General features: G+C 37.7%; 1 protein-coding gene across 1 annotated transcript in view; it reads right to left on the reverse strand.

Moving 5' to 3' along the window:
• Positions 1-26,035, reverse strand: part of LOC126246560 (GPN-loop GTPase 1) — a 74,064-nt gene extending 48,029 nt beyond the window's left edge. Inside the window, exons 1-3 of the mRNA XM_049948404.1 lie at positions 25,596-26,035; positions 1,495-1,859; positions 1,178-1,407 (exon numbers count right to left, since the gene is read on the reverse strand). Of these exons, the coding sequence (XP_049804361.1) occupies positions 1,178-1,407; positions 1,495-1,859; positions 25,596-25,854 (854 nt within the window). The 5' untranslated portion in view covers positions 25,855-26,035. The remainder of the gene's footprint in view (positions 1-1,177; positions 1,408-1,494; positions 1,860-25,595) is intronic.
• Between the last annotated feature and the right edge of the window lie 365 nt (positions 26,036-26,400).

Raw genomic sequence — 26,400 nt, forward strand, 5'->3', positions numbered from 1 at the left:
ATGTACAGACAGCAACTCTGTGCACAGTGATTAAGTCTGCATATCAGCATAATGTGGATGAACAAAAATGGTGGAGACACCCCAACACCCAGAAGATGCATTTAATCAAACCAGAACAAACAGTCGTAGCAAGACAGCTCTACTGTCCATGAAACACCTGGTAAATATACAATGAAGTAAAAATGTGTCAAGTTACTTTCTCTCAATCTTATATATTTTGTTACTCTTATCTAGCCCAGATAAGAGAGAATGGAGTAAAAGAATTTTACATCTTATGGTAACAACTCAACTCAAAACACAGTGATCTTAAATTTGGTCCTAAGAATGTACCACTTCCTCTAGCATACATGTGATAAACAATTACATAACTGAAATCAAAGGAATTGTGAAACAGAACAACATACTGTTTTTTGAAAGGAATAACCAGACAGGTCTAGCCTCTACTATGCCATGCCACAGTCCACAAGTGGTTTGCAAAGTATAAACACAGGTGGAACACACTGAAATCTTTCACTGTTGATACATCACACAGCTGAAATATGGGAATACTGAACATGAACAAATCACTGATAGTGAAAACAAAATGGTCATATTCTTTAGAGTGATGAGAATTTTTTAATGTACATATTTTCCAGCAGAATACAGATTTTATTTGAAAAATTAAGCAACAAATGAGATTCATGGTATTCTTTTTCTTTTTATTCTGATTTCTCTTCCGTCCATGACTCACTTTCATACAATGCTGCTTTTGAGGTGACATTTCAACTGATGACTTAGGGTGCCATGAAATAATCCATAACAAAATGAACCCACATCTTAACAATGAATAAGTAAAGACAACCATCCATTGCACATAGGACACTTTGACTAGTACATATTGCACTGCACTGTATACATGCACAGGAACAAGAAAATCATAACTCATCTTATGAGACATAGTCTGCATACATCCCTTTCTATTACACTCCGGAAAAAAAAAAAAAAAGTTAAGTTTGGGCTGTGCTACAGTGTCCAAATTCTTGTTTATGTGCCTTTCAACAGCTCAGCACCTCCTCTGAATGTTGAGTACTTTTTTTTAACTCATTTCATTTTTCTTACTTCCAAAAATTCCCCATTATCCTATTAATTACATATTATGGATTAAGTGTGATAAATAAAAAGAAAGCTTTTGACTCACTGTTCAAATTCTTCAGCTGCCTTTTCTACCAAATGAAAAAATTCATCCATACCAGCACCACTAACAGCTGACACTCCAACACTCTTCAGTGTGCTATAGAATTCATCTAAAGCTAAAGACATCGACCTTGTTAAATTTGATATATATGTCGTTTCAGATTCCAGAGCTTCCTGGAAAACCTCGAAGTCTTTCATCCATTCCACAGCATAACTGTGCTCCACAATGTCAACCTTGAAAGCATCAGATGTAGTTACATAAAATATGTTACTAACTAACAAGACAATGAATAACTTTGCAATTAGAAAAATAAATCTTACCTTGTTCATTGCAACAATGAAAGGTAGTTTTGTTTTGTACAGTATAGAACATGCATACAGCATATTCGACATAAAAGTGACAGGATTAACACTTCGAACTGTGTCCATCACATAAACAACAACAGTAGGAAACGATGAAGCCAAAGCTTCAGTGACTATGTTTCCTGATGCTGACCATGTAAATACTTCAATCTGCCCAGGAGTGTCAAGTATTGCCAAATCGTACTGTGATCCTGCTTTTTCAAGCAGCGACACAACTTGGCTAAATTTTGTAGCAAACAGGTTCAGTGATGTTACTATGCCACCATTGGGGCCAAGGCCGTATTGCTTCATGACCTCCTTGTAGTTCACTGTATCTCTTATATCTGTAAGAACAAAGAAACCATGGTAAAAATATGTAGAATGAAACATATATTTTCATTTTAAGCATATTCAGTTATTTTTACAAGTAAGGATTAACTCCAGTAGATGATAATTCCATAAGTAAAATAATATGCAGAATACATACAGCTGATAATTTTGGGATACAAAATCACAACTGCAGCTACAGTTAACTGTCACCAAGTTTAGCTTTTTACTGCAGGTGGCACTGTCATATGACTCCAGAATCAAACTGCAAGTCTTCTCGAAACTTATTAGGACTTCTGCTGTCTTCTACAAAATGCCACACAGTTTTCTCATATGTAACTAACTTGCCTTATATTTTGTGTCAAACAAATGTTCCTGTTCATAATTTCAGTGTAAAAAATCAGCCTGCATTAGATATATTTAGCTTCTAAAGTGTTAATAAAAAAATTGGTAACTCCGACAGGCACAAAAAATGCAATTTCTAAAAAACTTTTTATTTTATATTCCGAACACTTTTAATGACACTAGTCTACTACTATTTTATAATAAAATATTGTGGTTCAGTCCCATCTACAAGTTTAACAATGAAAACAGATGATTATAAACAATTAAGCCACAAATGCAGAAGTAACATGACTGGCTTCACATCTGAAGCAAATTTTGATGAAGCTCATGAAGGTAATGTACCTCTGTTTCAGTTTTCTACACATCACAGACCTCTCTTCGCATCTTCAAAACCTTGTATTATCCCCTACTCTTGTACCAATAACAGCATCCACTCTTTCTGGCATGCCCGTGATTAATTCTTCAATGTTCTCTAGAGAAATCATCTAGCTTTCGGGAGGACCTCCTGCAAGGTCTCTTAATAGCGCTGATGAGTCCTTCTCCCCAGCTGCTGCCATACATGCTCAACAGTATCCAGATTAGGGCAACAAGCAGGCCAAGTCATAGTATGAATCTCTCCTTCATACAAGAACTCTTGCACAATTCTCCCAACATAGGCTGTTTACTGTCATGGATTAGTGTGAAAATATCACCAATAAATGGAGTGAGAGGCACAACATACTTCTAAAGGATTTTCCCCACATATTGATGTGCTCTAAGGCTCCCATACTCCATGAAGACCAAATCTGTCCCTGCAGTCATACTAATTCCTGCCCACACCATTAGAGAACCATTCTAGAAAGGTGCACTGGATGCAGAAATGCAAGAGAATGCCTTTGCTCATGCCTCCTCCAGACCCTCTTTCCATTGTCAGCTGATTGCAAGCCAAATTGCAACTCATCAGTGAACAATACTCGCTCTCACTGTTCTGCTCTCCAGCATTGATATTCCCTTGCGAAATGTAGTTGAGCTGTGTGATGCTCTCTGCTGAGTTCTGGGCTTGTAGAACATCTTCTAGATTGAAGATTTGCTTACTACAGTCTTCTCTGAATGGTCCTTTCACTAACACTCACTCCTTGAACTTGGCAGAGCCAATTTCATGCCCCAACAAGGTGGTGCGATGGTTGTGGATAACTTGAAGTTGAAAGAAGTAGTTATCTCTTGCTGATGTGGTCCTTCTTGGGTCTGAACTTGGACTCCATGCATAGCCTCCAGTTTCCCTGTACCTTTGTAGGGTTTTGGAAATTGTGGAAGGTTTAGTTCTTAACACTTACACAATATACTGCATGCTGCAACCATTTTCCACCACAGCAACAGCTTTTGTATGCCTTTACAGGACATTTACTCCAGGAAGCTGATTGCCACAATCACATAAAAATCCTACCAACATGTATCATTGAACAGGAAAAACTACAAGGTACAACAATAAAAGCTACAAGAGTGGGAAAACATTATTGCCTCACACCCAGTGATGTGTTTTCAGGTTGCAGGAGTAGTTCAGCATGCTTTATCAAGAAATGTGAAAAATCTTATCTCATGCCACAAGCATGACTTACAAACTAACTAAATTATGCTATTTATCTTCTATTTGTAGTATTATTTCATTTCTGTAATCATGATACCTTCATGAAGCACTTAACTGATCCCTCTACAACTGCCTAAATATCAACTATTTACAGTGAAAAGAGCTTCCTAAATAAAGTGATGGTATCATGTTGGAGAATTGGCCTAAAATATTCTTGTGGAGCAGGCAAGGGGGAGGAGGCGGGTGGTGGTGGTGGTGGTGGTGGTGGGGGGGGGGGGGGTGTCTGAAATAATCTGCAATTTGCCTGGGAAGTGTTAAGAGACATCCAAATCACTAAACAGAAAGAATGAGCAGGAAAATGTTACATTTTGATTTCGAGCAGATGGTGCCCCATAGCTCTTTATAAAAGCTGCTGATATAATACTTTATTTATATGACCAGTTTCAGTCATCTGGTCATCATCAGGTTCTTAAAAGTATTCACAGCATCATTTAGGTGAAACATAAAACTGTTATCATCAAGTAATAACAATACAATGCCATCACACTGTAATATAAGTTACATTGACAATCTATTTAACATGAATGTGTACATCCCATAGCACAGTTTTTACACAATGGATATAGTTTGTACTAAGATATGATGACAGTGTATTGTTCATGGCTTTGTCACTTGATGATTTTATATTTCATGTAACATGATGCTGTGAATGCTTTTACGAACCTGATGATAGTCAGATGACTCAAAACTGGTTGTATAAACAAACTATTTTATCAGCAGCTAAAAGCAGTTACATGACATTTTTTCATTTTAATTTTGAACACTGACAGTGAGTAAATTTACAGATGTTGGCGATCCAATTTTTCAGACTCTCTCTAAGCTTCCTCCCCCCCCCCCCCCTTTTTTTTTTTTTTTTTTTTTTTTTTTTGTGTACCATTCTCATGACCTGCGCACTGAAGACAATAGCCCCATTCCCTGGGAGAGCCAACATTTTAGCACTGCACAGTGGTTGCTCAAGCATGCACTGAGTTCACACCTACAGATGGCGGGTGGCAGTTCCCAGTCACTTGGAAACCAGAGATCTGTCAAACCTGTATCCAGCAACAATGTCAAGTTCACTGACTAAGACACTTGCTATTTGGCATCACTGCAAGCCATATATGGTTTACTGATGTTGCAATGTGACATTTATCGTAATATGGTTCTTTTCATTTTTATTAAACAACTTGGTTACAATCATGTTTGGCTTGTACATTAATTTGTTTTTCTTGTTTTCTTTATCTCAATGCTGTTCTTTTTGTGGAAGCACTTCTGGCAGCAAAATGGAATGTCATTTGCTCACAGAATACTTGTTCACTACCTTTTATATTTGTTTTGGAAATTGACATTCCACTGTTACATTTTGTTGTATTTATTTTTATTTATCTTTCATTTTCTGTGGCTATTTTAGAGGGAGTCATAGTCCCATACTCGATGAATCATTCTGGCCATTGGCCAAGCCATAAGGCTGGAATCTGGCATCACCAGTGGTTACAGTGAAACAAAATTGGGTAGAAATTTGATATACAGTGATTATGTCCATACTATGAATGTTTGCGTTCTTTTCTACAAACATGGCTACCTTAGATCATTATAAACCAACAGATGAAAGACACAGATACCATACTTTGCTTTATCCACAGCATGATGGTTCTGTGTGTGATGTCATATGTGCACAAACAAAAAGTGAACGAAACACTGACAATAATATTTTTGCTTATATATTATTATTATTATTTTGCATGTAGGCTGTGGTGACAAACTGACCTTTAGGGTAGTCTGATGTCAACATTAGGTTAAAAGGTGACAGTTTCTTACGAGCAGGTGAAGCTAACAAATGTGATCTGTAATGCTTGCTTCGGTATGTACATTACACAAATTAGATTTCCACATCTACATCTATTCTCTGCAAACCACTATGAAGTGCATGGCAGAGGGTACATCCCACTGTACCAATTATTAAGCTTTCTTCTTATTCCATTCACGTATGAAGTGTGGGAAGAATAATTCTTTGAATGTCTCTGTGTGTGCCGTAATTATTTTAACCTTATTCTCACTATTTCTATGTGAGTGATAAATAGGGGATTTTAGTGTATTCCTAGAGTCACCATTTAATGCCAATTCTTGAAACTTTGTTAACACTTTGTCAGGATAGTTTACACCTATCTTCAAGAGTCTTCCAGTTCAGTCCTTTCATTATCTCTGTAACACTCTCCCGTGGATTAAACAAACCTGTGACCATTCGTGCTGCCCTTCTCTATATACTTTCAATATCCCCTGTTAGTTCTATTTGGTACTGGTCCCACACACTTGAGCAATATTCTAGGACTGGTTGCACGAGTGATGTATACGAAATCCCTTTTGTAGACTGATTGTACTTCTCTAGTATTCTGCCAATAAAACCAAAGTCAACCACCTGCTTTACCTGTGGCTGAGCCTATGTGATCATTCCATTTCATATACCTGCAGAGTGTTACACTCAGGTATCTGGATGAGCTGACTGATTCCAACAGTGACTCAATGATGTTATAGTAATAGGATACTGTGCTTTTTTTTTTTATTTTGTGAAGTGCAGAGTTTTACATTTCTGAATATTTAAAGTAAGTTCCAAATCTCCGTGCCACTGTGAAATCTTATCAAGATCTGACTGAATACTGATGCAGGTTCTTTCAGGTAGTACTTCATTACAGAAACTGCATCATCTGCAAAAACACTGATGTTGCTATTAATATTGTCTGCAAGGTCATTAATGTACAATATGAACAGCAGGAGTACCAACACACTTCCCAGGGGTACACCTGAAGTTATTTTTACATCTGATGATGACTCTCCATCCAAGATAACATGCTCTGTCCTCCCTACCAAAATGCCATCAATCCCGTTACAAATTTCACTTTATACCCCACGTGATCAAACTTTTGACAGTTAGTGTAGATGATATACTGAGTCAAATGCTTTTCAGAAATCAAGAAATACTCCATTTACATGACTGCCTTGATCCAAAGCTTTCAGTATGTCATGTGAGAAAAGTGCAAGTTGGGTCTCACATGATAGGTGTTTTTGGAATCCATGCTGGTTGGCACTGAGAAGGTCATTGTGTTCAATATACCTCATTATATTTGAGTTCAGAATATGTTCAAAGATTCTACAGCAAAATGACGTCAAGGATGTTGGACAGTAGCTTTGTGGATCACTTAAACTACCCTCCCCGTAGGTGGGTGTGACCTATGCTTTTTTCAAAGAATTGGGCGCTATTTTTTGTTCATGGGATCTACAATAGATTATAGTTAGAAGAGGGGCTAACTCAACCACAAATTCAGTAAAGAATCTGACAGGGATTCCATCAGGCCCTGGAGCTTTGTTCAATTTCAATGATTTCAGCTGTTTCTCAAAGCCACTGGCACTTATACTTATTTCACTCATCTTTCCAGTGGTATGAGGATTACATTGAGGCAATTCTCATGAGTTTTCTTTTATAAAGGAACATTTGAAAATGGAGTTAAGAATTTCAGCTTTTGCTTTGATACCCTAAATCCCCCCACCCCAATGAACCATGGACCTAGCCGCTAGTGGGGAGGCTTGCGTGCTTCTGCGATACAGATAGCAGTACCATAGGTGCAACCACAATGGAGGGGTATCCGTTGAGAGGCCAGACAAACATGTGGTCCCTGAGGAGGGGCAGCAGCATTTTCAGTAGTTGCAGGGGCAACAGTCTGAATGAGTGACTGATCTGGCCTTGTAACATTAACCACCAGCCTTGCTGTGCTGCGAACGGCTGAAAGAAAGGGGAAACTACAACTGTAATTTTTCCCGAGGGCATATATCTTTAATGTGTGGTTAGTTGATAATGGCCTCCTCTTGGGTAAAATATTCCTCAGGCAAAATAGTCCCCCATTCGAACCTCCCGGCAGGGACCATTCACGAGAACATTGTTATCAGGAGAAACAAAACTGGCATTCTATGGATCAGTGTGTGGAATGTCAGATCCCTTAATTGGGTAGGTAGGTTAGAAAATTTAAAAAGAGGAATGGATAGATTAAAGTTAGATATAGTGGGAATTAGTGAAGTTTGGTTGCAGGAGGATCAAGACAAAAGCAAATAGGGGTAATGCAGGAGCAGGTTTAGTAATGAATAAAAAAATGGAGCACGGGTAAGCTACTACAAACAGCTTAGTGAACGCATTATTGTAGCCAAGATAGACACGACGCCCATGCCTACCACAGTAGTACAAGTTTATATGCCAAGCAGCTCTGCACACAACAAAGAGATTGAAGAAATGTATGATGAGAGAAAAGAAATTATTCAGATAGTGAAGGGAGACTAAAATTTAATAGTCATGGGGGACTTGAATTTGATAGTAGGAAAAGGAAGAGAAGGAAAAGTTGTAGGCGAATATGGAATGGGGATAACAAACGAAAGAGGAAGCCGCCTGGTAGAAATTTGCACAGGAAATTACTTGATCGTAGCTGACACTTGGTTTAAAAATCATGAAAGAAGGTTGTATACATCGAAGAGGCCTGGAGACACTGGAAGATTTCAGATGGATTATATAATGGTAAGCCAGAGATTTAGGAACCAGATTTTAAATTGTAAGATATTTCCAGGGGCAGATGTGGACTCTGACCACAATCTCTTGGTTATGAACTGTAGATTAAAACTGAAGAAACTGCGAAAAGATGGGAATTTAAGGAGATGGGATCTGGATAAACTGAAAGAACCAGAGGTTGTAGAGAGTTTCAAAGAGAGTATTAGGGAACGACTGACAGGAACAGGGGAAAGAAATACAGTAGAAGAAGAATGGGTAACTTTGAGAGATGAAATATTGATGGCAGCAGAGGATCAAGCAGGTAAAAAGATGAGGGCTAGTAGGAATCCTTGGGTAACAGAAGAGATATTGAATTTAACTGATGAAATGAGAAAATATAAAAATGCAGTAAATGAAGCAGGCAAAAAGGAATACAAACATCTAAAAAATGAGATCGACAGGAAGTGCAAAATGGCTAAGCAGGGATGGCTAGGGGGAAAATGTAAGGATGTAGAGGTATATATCAGTAGGGCTATGATAGATACTGCCTACGGGAAAATTGAAGAGACCTTTGGAGAAAAGAGAACCACTTGTATGAATATCTAGAGCTCAGATGGAAACCCAGTTCTAAGCAAAGGAGGGAAAGCAGAAAGGTGTTAGTAGTACATAGAGTGACTATATAAGAGTGACGTACTTGAGGACAATATTATGGAAAAGGAAGAGGATGTAGATGAAGATGAAATGGGAGATATGAAACTGTGTGAAGCATTTGACAGAGCACTGAAAGACCTAAGTCAAAACAAGGCCCCGGGAGTAGACAACATTCCATCATAGCTACTGATAGCCTTGGGAGACCCAGCCCTGACAAAACTCCACCACCTGGTGAGCAAGGTGTATGAGACAGGTGAAATTCCCGCAGACTTCAAGAAGAATATAATAATTCCAATCCCAAAGAAAGCAGGTGTTCACAGATGTGAAAATTACTGAACTATCAGTTTAATATGTCACTGCTGCAAAATACTAACATGAACTCTTTACAGATGAAAGGAAAAACTGATAGAAGCCGAACTCAGTGAAGATCAGTTTGGATTCTGTAGAAATGTTGGAACATGTGAGGCAATACTGACCCTACAACTTATCTTAGATTAAGGAAAGACAAACCTACGTTTCTAGCATCTGAAGACTCAAAGAAGGCTTTCGACAATGTTGGTTGGAATACTCTCTTTCAAATTCTGAAGGTGGCAGGGATCAAATACAGGGAGGGAAAGGCTATTTACGATTCGTACAAAAACCAGATGGCACTTATAGGAGTCGAGGGGCATGAAAGGGAAGCAGTGGTTGGGAAGGGAGTGAGACAGGGTTGTAGCCAATCCCCAATGTTATTCAGTATGTATACTGAGCAAGCAGTAAAGATAACGAAAGAAAAAACTGGAGTAGGAATTAAAATCCATGGAGAAGAAATAAAAACTTTGTGGTTCGCCGATGGCATTGTAATTCTGTCAGAGACAGCAAAGGACTTGGAAGAGAACTTGAACGGAATGGACAGTGTCTTGAAAGGAGGTTATAAGATGAACATCAACAAAAGCAAAACGAGGATGATGGAAAGTAGTCAAATTAAATCAGGTGATGCTGAGGGAATTAGATTAGGAAATGAGACACTTAAAGTAATAGATGAGTTCTGTTATTTGGGGAGGAAAATAACTGATGATGGTTGAAGTAGAGAGGATATAAAATGTAGACTGGCAATGGCAAGGAAAGCCTTTTTGAAAAAGAGAAATTTGTTAACATCAAGTACAGATTCAAGTAACAGAAAATCTTTTCTGAAAGTATTTGTATGGAGTGTAGCCATTTATGGAAGTGAAACATGGACGATAACTAGTTCAGACAAGAAGAGAATAGAAGCTTTTGGAATCTACATCTACTTTTATACGGCGCAAGCCACATAACGGTGTGTGGCGGAGGGCACTTTACGTGCCACTGTCATTACCTCCCTTTCCTGTTCCACTTGCGTATGGTTCGTGGGAAGAACAACTGCTGGAAAGCCTCCGTGCGCGCTCGAATCTCTAAGGTGCTACAGAAGAATCCTGAAGATTACATGGGTAGATCGAGTAACTAATGAGGAGGTACTGAATAGAATTGGGCAAAAGAGGAATTTGTGGCATAACTTGACTAGAAGAAGGGATTGGTTGGTAGAACATGTTCTGAGGATCAAGGGATCACAAATTTAGTACTGGAGGGCAGTGTGGAGGGTAAAAATCATACACCGAGACCAAGAGATGAATACACTAAGCAAATTCAGAAGGATGTAGGTTGCAATAGTTACTTGGAGAAGAAGAAGCTTGCGCAGGATAGAGAAGCATGGAGGGCCACATCAAACCAGTCTCTGGACTGAAGGCCACAACAACACCCTCAATTTCAGCTCCAGTCTCATTCGCTAGGGACTGGACACTAACTTCAGTGCCACTAACAGCCTTTACATATGACGAGAATTTTTTTGGTTTCTGTGAAAGATCATTTGACAGTATCCTGCTACAGTAGTCACTGAACACATCGCACATTGCTCTCTTGGCAGGTAAATGCATTTCATTCAGCTTGTCTCTATCTATAGCCCTACAATTTGTTTTACACCTATTTTGCAACAATCTCTGTTCCTTAAGAAGTTTGTTTACTGTGACTGTATACCATGGAGGTTCCCACCCATTATGGACTTTTCTACTGAGCACATATCTATCCAGTGCGAGGTCAATAATTATTTTAAACTTGAGCCAGAGTTCCTCTATGTGCTCCTGTCCTGTGCTGGAAGTTTCAAGTTCCTCACTGTGACATGACAATACTGATTTTTTTTTTTATCTAGTTTACTGAAAATATATACCTTTCTGCTTTGTTTAGTTGTCCTTTGTACTTCGGTAATCATTATTGCCATGACCGTGTCATGATCACTGATGAAAGTTTCAACATGGACATTCTCAAAGAGTCACGTCTATTTGTTGCTATTTGATCCAATACATGTCCATCGTGAGTGGGATTCCTAACTGTGCTCGGTAGTTTTTAGAGAACGCATTTTGTAAAGTTTCACATAATATCTTATCACCTCCACCACTAACAAAACTAATTTTCCCAATTAATTGTTCGATGATAAAAGTCTACCACTGGTGGTTACAGTATGACTGGAGAACTTACATACTAGTTCAGATTTTCTCTAAAGTTTTCGGTAACATCAGGAGACAAGTCTGGTGGGCAACTGAAGGATCCACTTAGCATTTTATGCCCATCCCTGTTACTGTGTCACGCCAAACAATCTCACATGCAGCTTCAATTTCTACCATCTAACATGCAGCTACAATTTCTATCTTGGTGGATTTGAGTTTCTTGTCAACTGCGGGAAATACACCACCCCCATTTCCCATTTGCCTGTCCTTTCGATAGACACTTAAATTTTTCCCATGAATCTCACTGCTATCAATTTCAGGTTTCAACCAGTTTCTTTTACCTAGTATAATTTGAGCTTCACTGCTTTTCACGAGCTCTTTCAACTTTGGCACTTTGTTGCAAATACATGGGCAGTTTACCATTAGGATTTTTATACTCTCACCTGGGAGGCATTTCTTTCGATCTCACACATTGGATGGGGTGGCACCTAGTCTAAAAACATCTTTGTGTGCAATCCAAACAAAGTCAGCTAGCTACAGTTCTCAACCCTATGTGCACGTCCAGGAAGTCACAGCCTAGCTTGTCACAGAACCTTAGAAGTCTCTGGTTCAGTCCTTGCACTTGACTCAGAACCAAGGGCCATGATCAGTACTGAGGACAATGCAGCAAATTGTGAGCATTGTTGAAACTCCATGCACAAGGCTGGTCTTCTCAACCTCCTCTGTCAGTCGCCGGAATGACCCAAGCACAACCTTGGAGCTGAAATGACAAGCATCACTTGTTCCAATGTGTGCCACAATCTGCATTTTGTTGCACCCTGTCCCCTCAATGGCTCCTGGAATAGCTTCTTCAACATGTTGAATGAGGCCTGAAGGCATACGCTCTGAGTGCACCTGGTGTCCTTTCGTGTCCCTTGCTGCCATTTCCCTAAGAGGTACCACCATTCACCGTACTTTTGCACTGCTGATGATTAATAGGCCTTACCCATTTTTGTTTCCCTCCACCTGACGCTGGATGAAATAGGTTTCCCCAAAACAGGCAAACTGAATCCCACTGGCTCAGTTTCGCTGAGAGAGAGCACCTCAAACTTGTTGGTTAGAGAGATTGGCACAATAACCTGAGTCCTCCCTGGTCCCCATCCACCCAGTACAAGATGCCTATATCTATCATTAACATGCAACTCACAGTAAAGTGGATGAGTAATGACAGATGCTGTACTTTCTGATGAGTCGTTTATGTCTGCTACTTTGATGATGTAATTAGTCAAGGGTGATACACAGTACTGAAGGCCCCAATTAAACCACACCCTGCATCAATCCAAGAGTTGCATTATGTTCCAACAACAGAGAGATCTTCTTGGACAGTAAAAGAAATCAGCATAAATTGGATGATTCTCCATAATTCCACACCCCTCTTTTTTTGGAAATCTGTTCATCACACTCAATAGGACTTATACACAATGTAATAACTACTATTGTGGCAACTAATAAGTCTGTTGTTACAGAACCATGATTCATTTGAAAATAAGACACATTTTAGAAGACAGTGTCATTTTCTAAGAACAACTGACAAAAAATTGCCGGTGCACTGAAATCATGGACTTGGATCTCCTGGTGTAGTCACAGGTGGTATGAGGGGGCAGTTGCCACATAACAATACCATGCTGATGTTGGTCTTTTGTGCAAATACCTGTGTGCAAGAGTGAGGGTTATGCTAAACAGCAGCCTACACAATCTCTTAATTGTGACTATAGATCACTCTATGAATTCTTATCAGGCCAAGTTTTTCCCACGAACCCAAATGTCTGACGCCTCCAAATGAAATGACTATTACTTTTTGCCTATCTGGAAGACAATAATTATGCAAGCAATATATTATTAAACCATAATGTCCATGTACAGAAGGATAGTCAAATACTCATCATTCAAATATTCCTGAAAGGAGTATATAAGCTGCTCCTTCTGACCTTAGTCGAGGTGTGGAGTTCAAAGGCTGTTAACAGTTTCTGGAGGCTTATGTTATGCAGTTTGGAAGATTGGACAAAGGATTTGACTACCATTTCATCAAACCGAGAGCCCACTGTCCTAAACACTGCACTATCTAGTACAGTCAACGGAAGCGTCCAATTCCACCCGTCTGGTTAGATCTGTGACGTAACGGTGTTGTGGTGTGTGACAACATCACTACAGTATGAAGTTTTTGAGTTGGTTGTGTCTGTAGATGTCGTGTTGCATCTGATGGTGCCCCTTGGCAGTGGATGTGAACATGCTGAGTTTAATGTGTGGTACTGGGTTTGGTAGTCATCATGCTAACATGGTTTTGAGATACGTAGCTGGTGCGGTAACGTGGGTTGTGGAAGTGTTTTCAGTGAGTTATTAAGGTTTTTTCTGTTTATGTGTTTGGCATTTTTGTTACATCTGATTAGTTTGGTGTTTGTTGTGCAGAAAGAAGTCTAATTTTTTTAACTGGCATAATCCGTATTACTTCAGGCAGAAGGGGGGGTTACATTCATAGTCTGGGATGTTATTGAATTTAGCATATGTTAAAATTAAGGAGTAAGTAAGAAACATTTATTTTTTGTTTTCTCCAAAAAAAAATTCCTGCCCCAAGATACAGGCTGCCAAAGACGACACTGTGAACACCATTTTGAAGATGCGAATTTCAGAAAATTGTTTAAAACAGTTCTAGATATTTTATTAGAGTTATTTATATTTGAAAGATAATTTCTTTATGATTACAATGGTATCCTCCATTTTTACATAACTGTCAAAGTTCTTTTCAATTTTTTTTATAATTTACAGAAAAAATGTTTTTTTTTCCAAAAATACCAATCCTGAAAAGTTAGATATTTTTATGTTGATTAGGAGATTAGTACCATATAGTACTATATTCTCTGTAAAGGAGAGCTTCCACTTTTTAAGTTAGACAGTTTTATTTTTAAAAAATCATTCTTTTACTTTCAAGGATAATGTATGTTTTCACTGAAGTTGTTTCTTACTAATTTCTTTGTTACAATGTTTATTTTTATTGTCTTTGTTGCAGTTATTTCTTATCAATTTCTTTATTACAGTTATTTCTTTTCACTTTCAGTGTTGCAGATATTTCTTACACTTTGTTGTAGTTTCTTGTCAGTTTCTTTGTCGTGGTTGTTCATTGCAGGTTTCTGCATTGTATTTGTTCAGTGCCAATTTGTTTACTGAAGAGGCTTCTAAGAAATCTGAGACCATCCAGTGAGTTCTGTGTTTTCGTGAGAAATTTGCCAGTTGACACAGTAGCAGCGTGTTTTGTGAAAAAGACTGTTTGAAATGACTTCTGACTGAGGCCACTGGAGAGTGAAGTGTGCTCACTATTTGCATATCCATAAAAGAGTGATATACAGGGTGTCCCATTTACCTTCACCACCCTAAATAACTGTTTGTCCAGATGCAAATTACAAAATGTTTCAAGCAAATTTTCTTTAGCTGTCAGGGGGACATCAATCAGCATGACTGCCTTCGTTGTAGCTTTGTTTTTTGCAAAGATATGAACAGCGGTATGACTTTTTTAAATGGCACCCTGTATTTTTTACTCGGTAATTCATTTCCTCTCCTAAAGACCTATTCAAAAATGTATCACAGTGCACTACTCACTGAAACACAATGTTATTAATTACATAACACAACACTGACTTTGAGCTCGGAATCACAAACTCGTTCACTCGCTAGAGTTGTCAGAAAACATATGAAAACCAAGTAAAAACTTAATAAAAAATTGACTTTGACTCCCCTGTACCACTGCCCAGGAGTAGAACATTCAAAGTGCTCAGCGTGGTGACCATGGACAAAGTTACACTGGTGAGCTTGTTGAATGAAAGAATTATTTATTGCTTCCAGTGTCGCCTGCTGAAGAGAATTACAAGCAAGCACAATACGTTCCTGCATGTCCTGGTGTTGTTGGAATATTGCGATAGACAACATATTTAATGCATCTGCAAAGAATAAGATCCAGAGGATTTAAATCAGGAGACCTAGCAGGCCAAGTAACTGTTCCTCCTCGACCAATCCATCTGGCAGGATACCTACGGCTCAAAACATGATGTGCACGCAAGGCATCATGTGCTGGACACCCATTGTGTTGATACCACATAAGCATCTGGTTCTTAGCGGCACTTCATCCAAAAGAGGTGGAAGAATTTGTCTGAGGAAGTTGGCATACGCTGTGCCATTTAGACTACCATTGATTGAATAAGGACCAACAATTTTAGTATCAAGCATCCCACACCAGACGTTAACTCTCTATTGACACTGATGCTCCACCTATCTAAGTCATCGTGGGTTGTCGCTGGAACAATAATGCATGTTCCTTGTATTTACCTGTCCTTTGTTTGAGAAGGAACATTCATCGGTAAATAGAACATTGAAGAAGAAGTTTGGGTTGGCGAGGATTTGCTGCTGTGCCCACTGACAGATCTGTACACGATTCTGGAAATCGTTCCGATGCAAATCTTGATGTAGGTGTACATGGTAAAGATGGAACCGGTGACGTGTAAGAATACATTGTACACTGGTTTTAGGAATGCCAATCTCATGTTAAAGCTGTCGTGTGCTCACACGTGGATTCATAGCAACGGATGCAAGTACAATAACTTTGGCAGCTTCATCTGTGCGAGTGCTATGATGATTGTGTTGTCGTGGGTTGAAATTCCCGTTTCCTGAAGCGTCGCAAGAAGACGAGAAAATATCTATCGGGAAGGTGGGTTCTTGTCAGGATATCGCTCTCTGTACAGTTCTGCTACCTGCATAGCGTTTTGCCTACCTTCAACAACAACAATAAAAGAAACGTTATGTCGATGCTGTTTGTATGAAGGACAGCCTTTACTGTATGCCCACTCCACACAACAGTATTTAAAAGGACTAAACTACTGTACTAAATGTACCAGTATGTAAGAAAACAGTATTGTAATTACTGTTCTGCTAACTAACATTCCCCATAGACGAGTAGCTTTTCTACCTTCTCTTTGTTGGTGTACATTCTACTCACACGACTCTTCAACTGACGATGGTTGACGGAATGACGGGTGTGCATTCTACTTACGTTTACATTTGTCCTCTGTCAATGTCAGCATGTGGATGTGTTCCATTACCCCGAGTAACAGCACTAAGTGCTGGGAGCATCAATGTCAATGTTGTTTTTTGTAATTAATAACATTGTGTTTCAGTGAATGGTACATTTTGATACATTTTTGAATAGGTCTTTAGGAGAGGAAATGAATTACCAAATAAAAACTACAGGGTGCCATTTAAAAATAGTCATACAGCTGTTCAAATCTTTGTAAAAAACAAAGTTGCAACAAAGGCAATCATGCTGATTGATGTCCCCCTGATGGCTAAAGAACATTTGCTTCAAACATTTTGTAATTTGCATCTGGAAAAACAGTTATTTAGGCTGGTCAAGATAAATGGGACACCCTGGATAAGACAAAAAAAAAACAACAGACTTTGTTCAGGTTGGGAATAAGTGTTCTTATTTGAAGACTCTGTTTTAAAGTGAATATGTTTCCAGTGATGACTTTTTGTGTTCTAAATGTTTTGACAGAATAACAACAGTGATAGTATCTGAACATGGTGAAGCCTCCTATGGTGGAGATGATGCAGATTTTGCATCAATAGAGGAAGAATTAAATACCCTGAATCAGTCAACCACAGAGGTAGGCGTTAGTCCTGTTAAGAAACTGTGGACAGTGAAGATGAGTCATAAGCTCTATGCATCAAGAAAGTGCAGAGAAATTACTAAAGCTAAGGATGAATACACTACAGCAAAACTGACCACACTCTTCAAAATAGAAATTCCATCTTCAGAAGAAAATGAATGAAAGCATTATTGCATCTCTCGCCAGGAATTTTTCACAAATATCAGTTCAGCTGTTGAATATAGTGCATCCTACAGTGAAAAGGTGCAAATTTTAATTATTATCCCAGAGACATTTTCAAAGAAAACAATTTTGAACCACATTCCATCAGCTTCAAAGTACATGGTAGACACATCAACAAATGTGAGGTCTGTAAAAGGAGTCTTTGGAAGAACAGATCCCTATTATAGTCATCCTGTAGATGCAGCTCAATTCAAATAGTGGAGTCAATTCCTCTGCAAGATAAATGGGGCTGTTCTTGTCAGAGTGCCAACAAAAAAGACACTATAGTTGTAACAACTGAAGGTCAAAAAGTTGTGAATATGAAGAGGTACATAACTCACAGTATTAAAGAAACTTTCTGCAATTTATAAGAGCAACTATACAACTTCACATATTGGAAGATCAAAGTTTTATGCTGTACAACCTAGATGGGTAGTTCCACCCCTCCTAGAGATGTCTGTTTATGTATGTACTACGTAAATTTTGAACTTTGTGTGGTAACTTTGAAGAACTTACTGAAACATGTGACATATGACACCTTGGTTGGGCATGTGAAGTCATTAGTAGTCTGTGATGTAAAGCAAGAGACTTGTTTGTTTCAAGAATGTGGTGAATGCCCTGGAAAGGGAGGACTGTCTTTACAGAAACTTGGCCTGGAAGGCGTAGCAGATAACTCTTCAGAAATTACATAACATGGGAGGACAATAAACCAATTAAGAAAACTGTTGCCTTTGACAGTTTCATTGATGAACTTGGTAAATGGCCAGTGAAAGCAGTCACACACCAGCACCTGAAGAAATTGCAATAACACATTGCAGAAGTGAAACGGTGTGTAAGGCTGAAGAATTATGTTTAGTGCTTCACTGTGACTTTGCTGGGAATTGGTCTGAAATTCTCCCACAAGAAGTACAAGGGTATCATTGGAGTAATGACCAGGTTCAATTTTTACAGGAGTGACATATTTTCAAAACAAGACCACAAGTGTTGCAGTTGTAAGTGATGACACAGGACATGACTCAGCGCATGCTTTGCTAGCAATGCGCAAAATTCTTCAACTGCAAACAGGGGCAGAGAAGATCATTATTATTTCTGATGGTGCTCCTAGTCATTTTAAAAATTGTTATCTGCTGTTTGGACTGAGTAAGTTGCTTGTGCCAACTGACTGGGTATACAGTGCTACGGGTCCTGGGAAGGGGCCTTGTGATGGCATAGGAGGCCTGCTGAAGCACCATGCTGCAAAACATAATCTTTCCAGACCAAATACAGCTGCAATTCAGACTGCTGAATATTTTACGAGAGTCATGAAATCTTACACATCCACAGCCCTCATTCTTTTCTCCAAAGAGGAAATTGAAGAATTCTGTGAGCAGAAAAAAGAAGAATGGTCTAAACAAGCTACTCCTGTGACAGGAATTCAGAAGACACATTTTTGGACACAGAGTGATGGGTGAACTCATATTGCATGCATTTTAAAGAGCAAGAAAGAAGAAACTTAGTTTGTTCAGCCAACACCTCAGAACAGCAGGATAATATTCAGATAAACAATCTGAGAAGGGGGATGTTTGTGATAGTGTGTATGACTGTGACTGGTGTACTGCAGAGATTATTGACACCAGTTATGAGTTAAACGAAATTGTGGTGAACTTTATGCTACCACATGGACCATCTACTGGATATTGGTTTCCAGCTGAAGGACAGCAACAATGCCATCAGTACTGACTTCCTGTACACAATGTTTCAAAGATTGTATGTGCTCCAGTTGCTATTGGTTCAACAACAAGGCATCACTCTATATCAAAGGACAATACTGAAGCAGTGGAACACATTTTTAGTTCACTGAATGCCTAATTTCAGTTGAAAACAGAGTGCACAGAAGTTATATAAATTGAAACCTTTAAGTCACTGGATCTTTCACATACATTTTGGAACCATTTAAAATGCTTGAAAAATGAGTCTCTTACTCATCCTTCAAAACTAAAATTATTTTAAATAAGGCTAGGTTTGGATTTTTATGAGCGTGTTATGTGATAATGTGGTAATAAAACAGTTTTTATGTATGGTAAAAATTTCAGTTGTTTATAAAACCTAAAAGTGGAAGCTTTCCTTTACAGGGAATGTAGAACTATATGGTAGTAATCAACAGAAAAAAATCAAAATTTTATGGAATGGCATTTTTGAAAAAATTTTTTTGTCCCTAAATTATAAAAAAAGTTCACAATGCTATAGTAAAAGAACTTTGACAGATAATTCCAAATGCAGGATTTCTTTGTAATCATAAAGCAATTATCTTTCAAAAAAAAAAAGTAAACCTAGAACTGTTCCAGAGATACAGCATTTTAATTTTTTTTTTCCAAAATTCGCATCTTCAAAATGATATGCGCAATGTCATCTTTGGAGGGCTGTATCTCGGAGCAGAAAATTTTATGGAGAATACAAAAAAATTTGTCTTCCTTACTTAGTCCTCCTTTTTAACGTATGCTAAATCCAGTAAGATCCGACACTATGAAGGTAAGATTTTTTCCTAGCCTGCCTGAATTGATATGGACTATGCCAACTGCTTTTTTGTTAGGTATGGATATGGCAGTGAAGTTCATGAGTATACCATTATGTTCTGAGATGAGTGATGATATGAGGACTGTCACACACTTTCTGCAGATGTTCGTTTTTATTGCTGAATATGTTACTAGGTGTCATGTTTGTGGCAACAACATGAGGTTAACGAGAGTGCAAGAGGCTCAGGTCCAGGATATGTACATGTGGCATTGTGGGCACGTGTGTGTGTGTGTGTGTTTTGCCAGAGGCTTTTATTGGTAAGTAATTATTATTGTGGTTTCATTCTATAGTACTTGTGATGTTTTGTGTGTCATATATTTACAGTTGGTCACTTGGGTTTTAATTGGTGTAGTGAATCTGACGTATTTGGGGTTTTAAGTTGTTGGGGCTTTGGTTCCATTTTTTGGAGTTGTAGGTGTTGATTTTTTGGTATCGATAGCTGCGGTTGCGCTATATAGATCAAGGGAAATCTCCGATTCCACTTTTTGGGCTTGTAGGTCTTGATTTTTGGTATCAGCAGCTGCGCCTGATCTATATAGGTCAAGAGAAGCGTCAGATTCCTGTGGTTTTGTTGGTGTAGCAGACTGCTATAAATTAATTTTTTTTATATTTTTTGTTTTGGGGTGGAGTGGTGTTCTTTTATTGTTGTTTATTTAGCTTGTCCCCACCCTAAACCCCCAATTTTCCATGGTTGTTGCATTAGTTTCATTTTATTTTTGAAGTGAGACGTTATTGCGCCATTCTTATTTGTGTTTGCATTTGTTGGCACGTGTATTTAGTGATATTATGGTTGTCACTTTGCGTATGCTGTAAGTAGCCATTTCTGCCACACTGATGATGTCATGGGTCAAAGGAGATGGGTGGAATCAGATGCTTCTGTAATGCCCAGTAAGGTACAAAGTGTGTGGTTTTGAATGGGCTGTTTCCAACATATACAGCAGTAGTAATATATGTATTACTCAAGTCCAGAATTGTTTTACAAATTCATACTGGTTTTCATTTTCTAATTAATTAGGACACTAAAAATTTCCTGTCTCTTCTAGTTCAAATATCCCTCACATCCTTGTCACGTTATCCTACACTAGGAGGTACAATTAACTTTTGTCTGAATAAGTATTAATTTTCAATTGTAGAGTTGTAGCTAGTGGCTGCAGTTAACCCGAAACTGCTTCGTCAGGCATTCTAACATAACGTGAAGAATGAAACTACATACAACATTGAAAAATGGCTTGAGGCGCTAGGATTTCTCTGAATTAATGTCCAAAATGTCAAAACACACAGATTAGATTAGATTAGATTAATACTAGTTCCATGGATCATGAATACGATATTTCGTAATGATGTGGAACGAGTCGAATTTTCCAATACATGACATAATTAGGTTAATTTAACAACATACTTAAGTTAATATAACAACTTTATTTTATTGTGTTTTTTTGTTTTTCTTTATTTTTTATTTTTTAATTTTTTTTAAATATTTTTTTTTTTAAATTTATATCTAAAAATTCCTCTATGGAGTAGAAGGAGTTGTCATTCAGAAATTCTTTTAATTTCTTCTTAAATACTTGTTGGTTATCTGTCAGACTTTTGATACTATTTGGTAAGTGACCAAAGACTTTAGTGCCAGTATAATTCACCCCTTTCTGTGCCAAAGTTAGATTTAATCTTGAATAGTGAAGATCATCCTTTCTCCTAGTATTGTAGTTATGCACACTGCTATTACTTTTGAATTGGGTTTGGTTGTTAATAACAAATTTCATAAGAGAGTATATATACTGAGAAGCTACTGTGAATATCCCTAGATCCTTAAATAAATGTCTGCAGGATGATCTTGGGTGGACTCCAGCTATTATTCTGATTACACGCTTTTGTGCAATAAATACTTTATTCCTCAGTGATGAATTACCCCAAAATATGATGCCATATGAAAGCAATGAGTGAAAATAGGCGTAGTAAGCTAATTTACTAAGATGTTTATCACCAAAATTTGCAATGACCCTTATTGCATAAGTAGCTGAACTCAAACGTTTCAGCAGATCATCAATGTGTTTCTTCCAATTTAATCTCTCATCAATGGACACACCTAAAAATTTGCAATATTCTACCTTAGCTATATGCTTCTGATTAAGGTCTATATTTATTAATGGCGTCATACCATTCACTGTACGGAACTGTATGTACTGTGTCTTATCAAAATTCAGTGAGAGTCCGTTTACAAGGAACCACTTAGTAATTTTCTGAAAGACAGTATTGACAATTTCATCAGTTAATTCCTGTTTGTCAGGTGTGATTACTATACTTGTATCATCAGCAAAGAGAACTAACTTTGCCTCTTCATGAATATAGAATGGCAAGTCATTAATATATAATAAGAACAACAAAGGACCCAAGACTGACCCTTGTGGAACCCCATTCCCCAGTTTGAGGAATGTGCTGATCTTTGCATGTTACGAGAACTACTTATTTCTACTTTCTGCACTCTTCCAGTTAGGTACGAATTAAACCATTTGTGCACTGTCCCACTCATGCCACAATACTTGAGCTTGTCTAGCAGAATTTCATGATTTACACAATCAAAAGCCTTTGAGAGATCACAAAAAATCCCAATGGGTGGTGTTCGGTTATTCAGATCATTCAAAATTTGACTGGTGACAGCATATATGGCATTTTCTGTTGAAAAACCTTTCTGGAAACCAAACTGACATTTTGTTAGTACTTGATTTTTACAGATATGTGAAGCTACTCTTGAATACATTACTTTCTCAAAAATTTTGGATAAAGCTGTTAGAAGGGAGATTGGACGGTAATTGTTGACATCAGATCTATCCCCCTTTTTATGCAAAGGTATAACAATAGCATATTTAAGTCTATCAGGGAAAATGCCCTGTTCCAGAGAGCTATTACACAGGTGGCTGAGAATCTTACTTATCTGTTGAGAACAAGCTTTTAGTATTTTGCTGGAAATGCCATCAATAACATGTGAGTTTTTGCTTTTAAGCAAGTTTATTATTTTCCTAATTTCAGAGGGAGAAGTGGGTGAGGTTTCAATTGTATCAAATTGCATAGGTATGGCCTCTTCCATTAACAGCCTAGCATCTTCTAATGAACACCTGGATCCTACTATATCCACAACATTTAGAAAATGATTATTAAAAATATTTTCCACGTCTGACTTTTTGTTCGTAAAGTTTTCATTCAATTTGATGGTAATACTGTCTTCCTCTGCTCTTGGTTGACCTGTTTCTCTTTTAATAATATTCCAAATTGTTTTAATTTTATTATCAGAGTTGCTGATTTCAGACATGATACACATACTCCTGGATTTTTTAATAAGTTTTCTTAATATAACACAGTAGTTTTTATAATTTTTGATAGTTTCTGGGTCACTACTCTTTCTTGCTGTCAGATACATTTCCCTTTTCCGGTTACAAGATATTTTTATACCCTTAGTAAGCCATGGCTTGTTACAAGGTTTCTTACGAGTATATTTAACTATTTTCTTGGGGAAGCAGTTTTCAAATGCATTTACAAAAATGTCATGAAATAAATTATATTTTAAATTGGCATCAGGTTCACGGTACACCTCATCCCAGTCTAACTGCTGTAGGCTTTCCCTGAAATGTGCAATTGTTAAATCGTTGACTGGACGTACTACTTTGGAGGACTGTTTAGTATTGCTGAATGGAGCTATGTCATATATTGTAACTAGCTGTGCACCATGATCAGAAAGACCATTCTCAACAGGCTGAGCATTTATCTGGTTAAACTTATCTTGGTCTATAAAGAAGTTATCTATCAGTGAGCTGCTATCCTTTACCACCCGAGTAGGAAAATCAATAATGGGTGTCAAATTGAAAGAACCGAGTAATACTTCAAGGTCATTTTTCCTATTACCCTCTTTCAGAGAATCTACATTGAAGTCCCCACAAATAATAATTTGCTTCCCCCTGTCTGACAGATAGCACAACAAGGAGTCCAAATTTTTCAGAAATAGATGAAAATTTCCTGATGGGGACCTATATACAGTTACAATTATAAATGTGCCTTTATTTAATTTAAGCTCACAGGCACATGCTTCTATATGTTTCTCTACACAAAACTTTTTTGTTTCTATACTTTTTGCACAATGATAACTTTTGACATATATGGCAACTCCTATTTTCTCTCATTACATGTGAAGAGAGCTTATATCCACTTACATTTACCTTATCCATATCAGTAACAATTTGATGCTCAGACAGGCATAGTATATCTATTTCATTCTCAGCTTCTAAATCTTCTAAACAAACTAGAAGCTCATTTACTTTATTCTTTAAACTCCGAATATTTTGATGAAATATACTTACATTATTTTTAATTATACTTTTATGAGAACCTTTCCTTATTCTAACATTTGCAGTACTCTCCTGTCTGAGTTTCTCATTGTGCTTAGGCCTAGTTCCTATACCAGTGGTCACACGGTGTTCAGAGAGGCAGATTATGTCAACTGGGTTGGGTGACTTTAATTCATCAATGCAATTACCTAGGACTGAGATACAACTTGGTGGAGATAAAATTTCTGGTGATTGGTGAAAATTTATAATTGATAATTGATCATGTACAGAACGTAAGGGGGAGGGAGATTGCTGAAATAAGTTATAGCAGTAACTTTTGAAAACATTGCTGGAAAATAATAGTGATCTGATAGATAATTACGATACTAATCAGTCTTGAATGCAAAGACTTATTACAAATTAATAACACATCAAAATGGTAACTGGTTTCTATTTTATCAAAAATCAACTACAGACCAGTCTCATCAGAAGGTGAGCAGAGACAACAGCTTGAGCATTACTATGTGCTGGAGGACACCACTGGTAACTGTTCTCAAGATGATTTTTGATAAAATCGAAACCAGTTACTATTTTGACATGTGAGTATTAATTTTTAATAAATCCTTGAGATCAAAACTGATTAGTACTTTAATTTAATAATTTGTAATAGTTCCCATAGTGGGTTACTGACTACAAGTTTCAGTGCACTTTTACACTGTTTTCAAGAGACTTCATCCCCGCGACTAAAAAATTTCATTTAGCCTACCTTTGCTTACAGGTTGTATCTGCAAAAAAACTGTGTGGATTGCTAACGACCCAAGCAATAAAAAGCTGTATCTCCTTAAGGTGTAGAAAGATTACATACTTATGAGTGTAACACTTATGCTGAAGGTGCTGTAGCCTACCATTTAATCTACAAGTAAACAATGGAGACAATATGTCATGAAAAATTCACAAATCTCATTTTTTTTCTTTTTACAGTGTTAAACACTTACGGTGCAAAGGAAGTTATGGATTTCCACCATGTTTGACCCTGTGACGTATAGGTAAGCAAAATATCGTTCAATTACTCTGGACTAGTAGAAATTGTTTCCTTGGAACTTGATTTGCTTAAGCAGGCCTACCACTAATGTCGATATACGTTACCCTTTAAATTTATTTATTCTGTTAGAACCTATTAGTACACAGAATGTTCACGCATGTTGAAGGGAAAAAAAAATCAATATTTCTTCAAACTAAACGCTTTAGCTGGTACTACACTGTATCGCACAAAATGCTTTTTTTCTTTGTAAACGTATTAAAGAAAAAAAATATGCATTGGTTTATTTCACTACAAATCATATCAACGTTACACTAATAAAGAGATGAACTTACCAATATTTGCTGGATAGGAAACCTCATGACAAGCTGGATCGAGATTGATCACATAGGGAGGCTTCTTCTTCGCATGTAAATGCAATGTAAGCCTCTGCACAAGAGTTGATTTTCCTGATCCTGCCATTCCTAGGATAATCAAGCAAACTGGGGTTTTCCGCTGTATGTTCTTTGCGGCATTTTCTTCCGTAGTCTCTTTCATGTCGATTTCGGCAGATGAGCACTGCTGCGAACTTTCTGCTGAGTCCATAGCTTGCATAATTTAAATAATTTGAGGAAAGCACTCAGACAAAACACGTATTTATATAGTGAAACGTGTGACTACGCCATATCAACAACTAACGCACATCCTCAGTCTTCGTATGACTTCGTTTACACAACAAATAATCCTACTACATCCAACACGTATAAACACGACTCCATAACCAAAACAAACTAGTATAGCGAGAGCACACAGCGATATATCGAAATATCGATACATAGGAATGGGTAATTTCCAAGAATGTTTGCGTATCGAAGCCGCGGGCTCCAAACGATAGATATCGAACTTGCGATTCTAAATCGATTACGTGACTGTGGTGGCGGGCGTTATGATAAATTATTTGTGAGATGCTAGGAAAGCCCAAACGATTTATGACGGTGGTGAGTGGGATGTATGGTATTGTTACCGTTTCTTCGGCCGATTACCTCAAGTGGAAGAATCTAATTCCATGCTTATGAAATGTAGAAAATAGTTTGAATTTTTGTCGGAAATGTGACACTCTACCCATATTTTTGCGTGACATTGGCAGAGTTACGGCAAAAA

Source organism: Schistocerca nitens, chromosome 1, assembly GCF_023898315.1.
Source record: "Schistocerca nitens isolate TAMUIC-IGC-003100 chromosome 1, iqSchNite1.1, whole genome shotgun sequence".
Lineage (NCBI taxonomy): Eukaryota > Metazoa > Arthropoda > Insecta > Orthoptera > Acrididae > Schistocerca > Schistocerca nitens.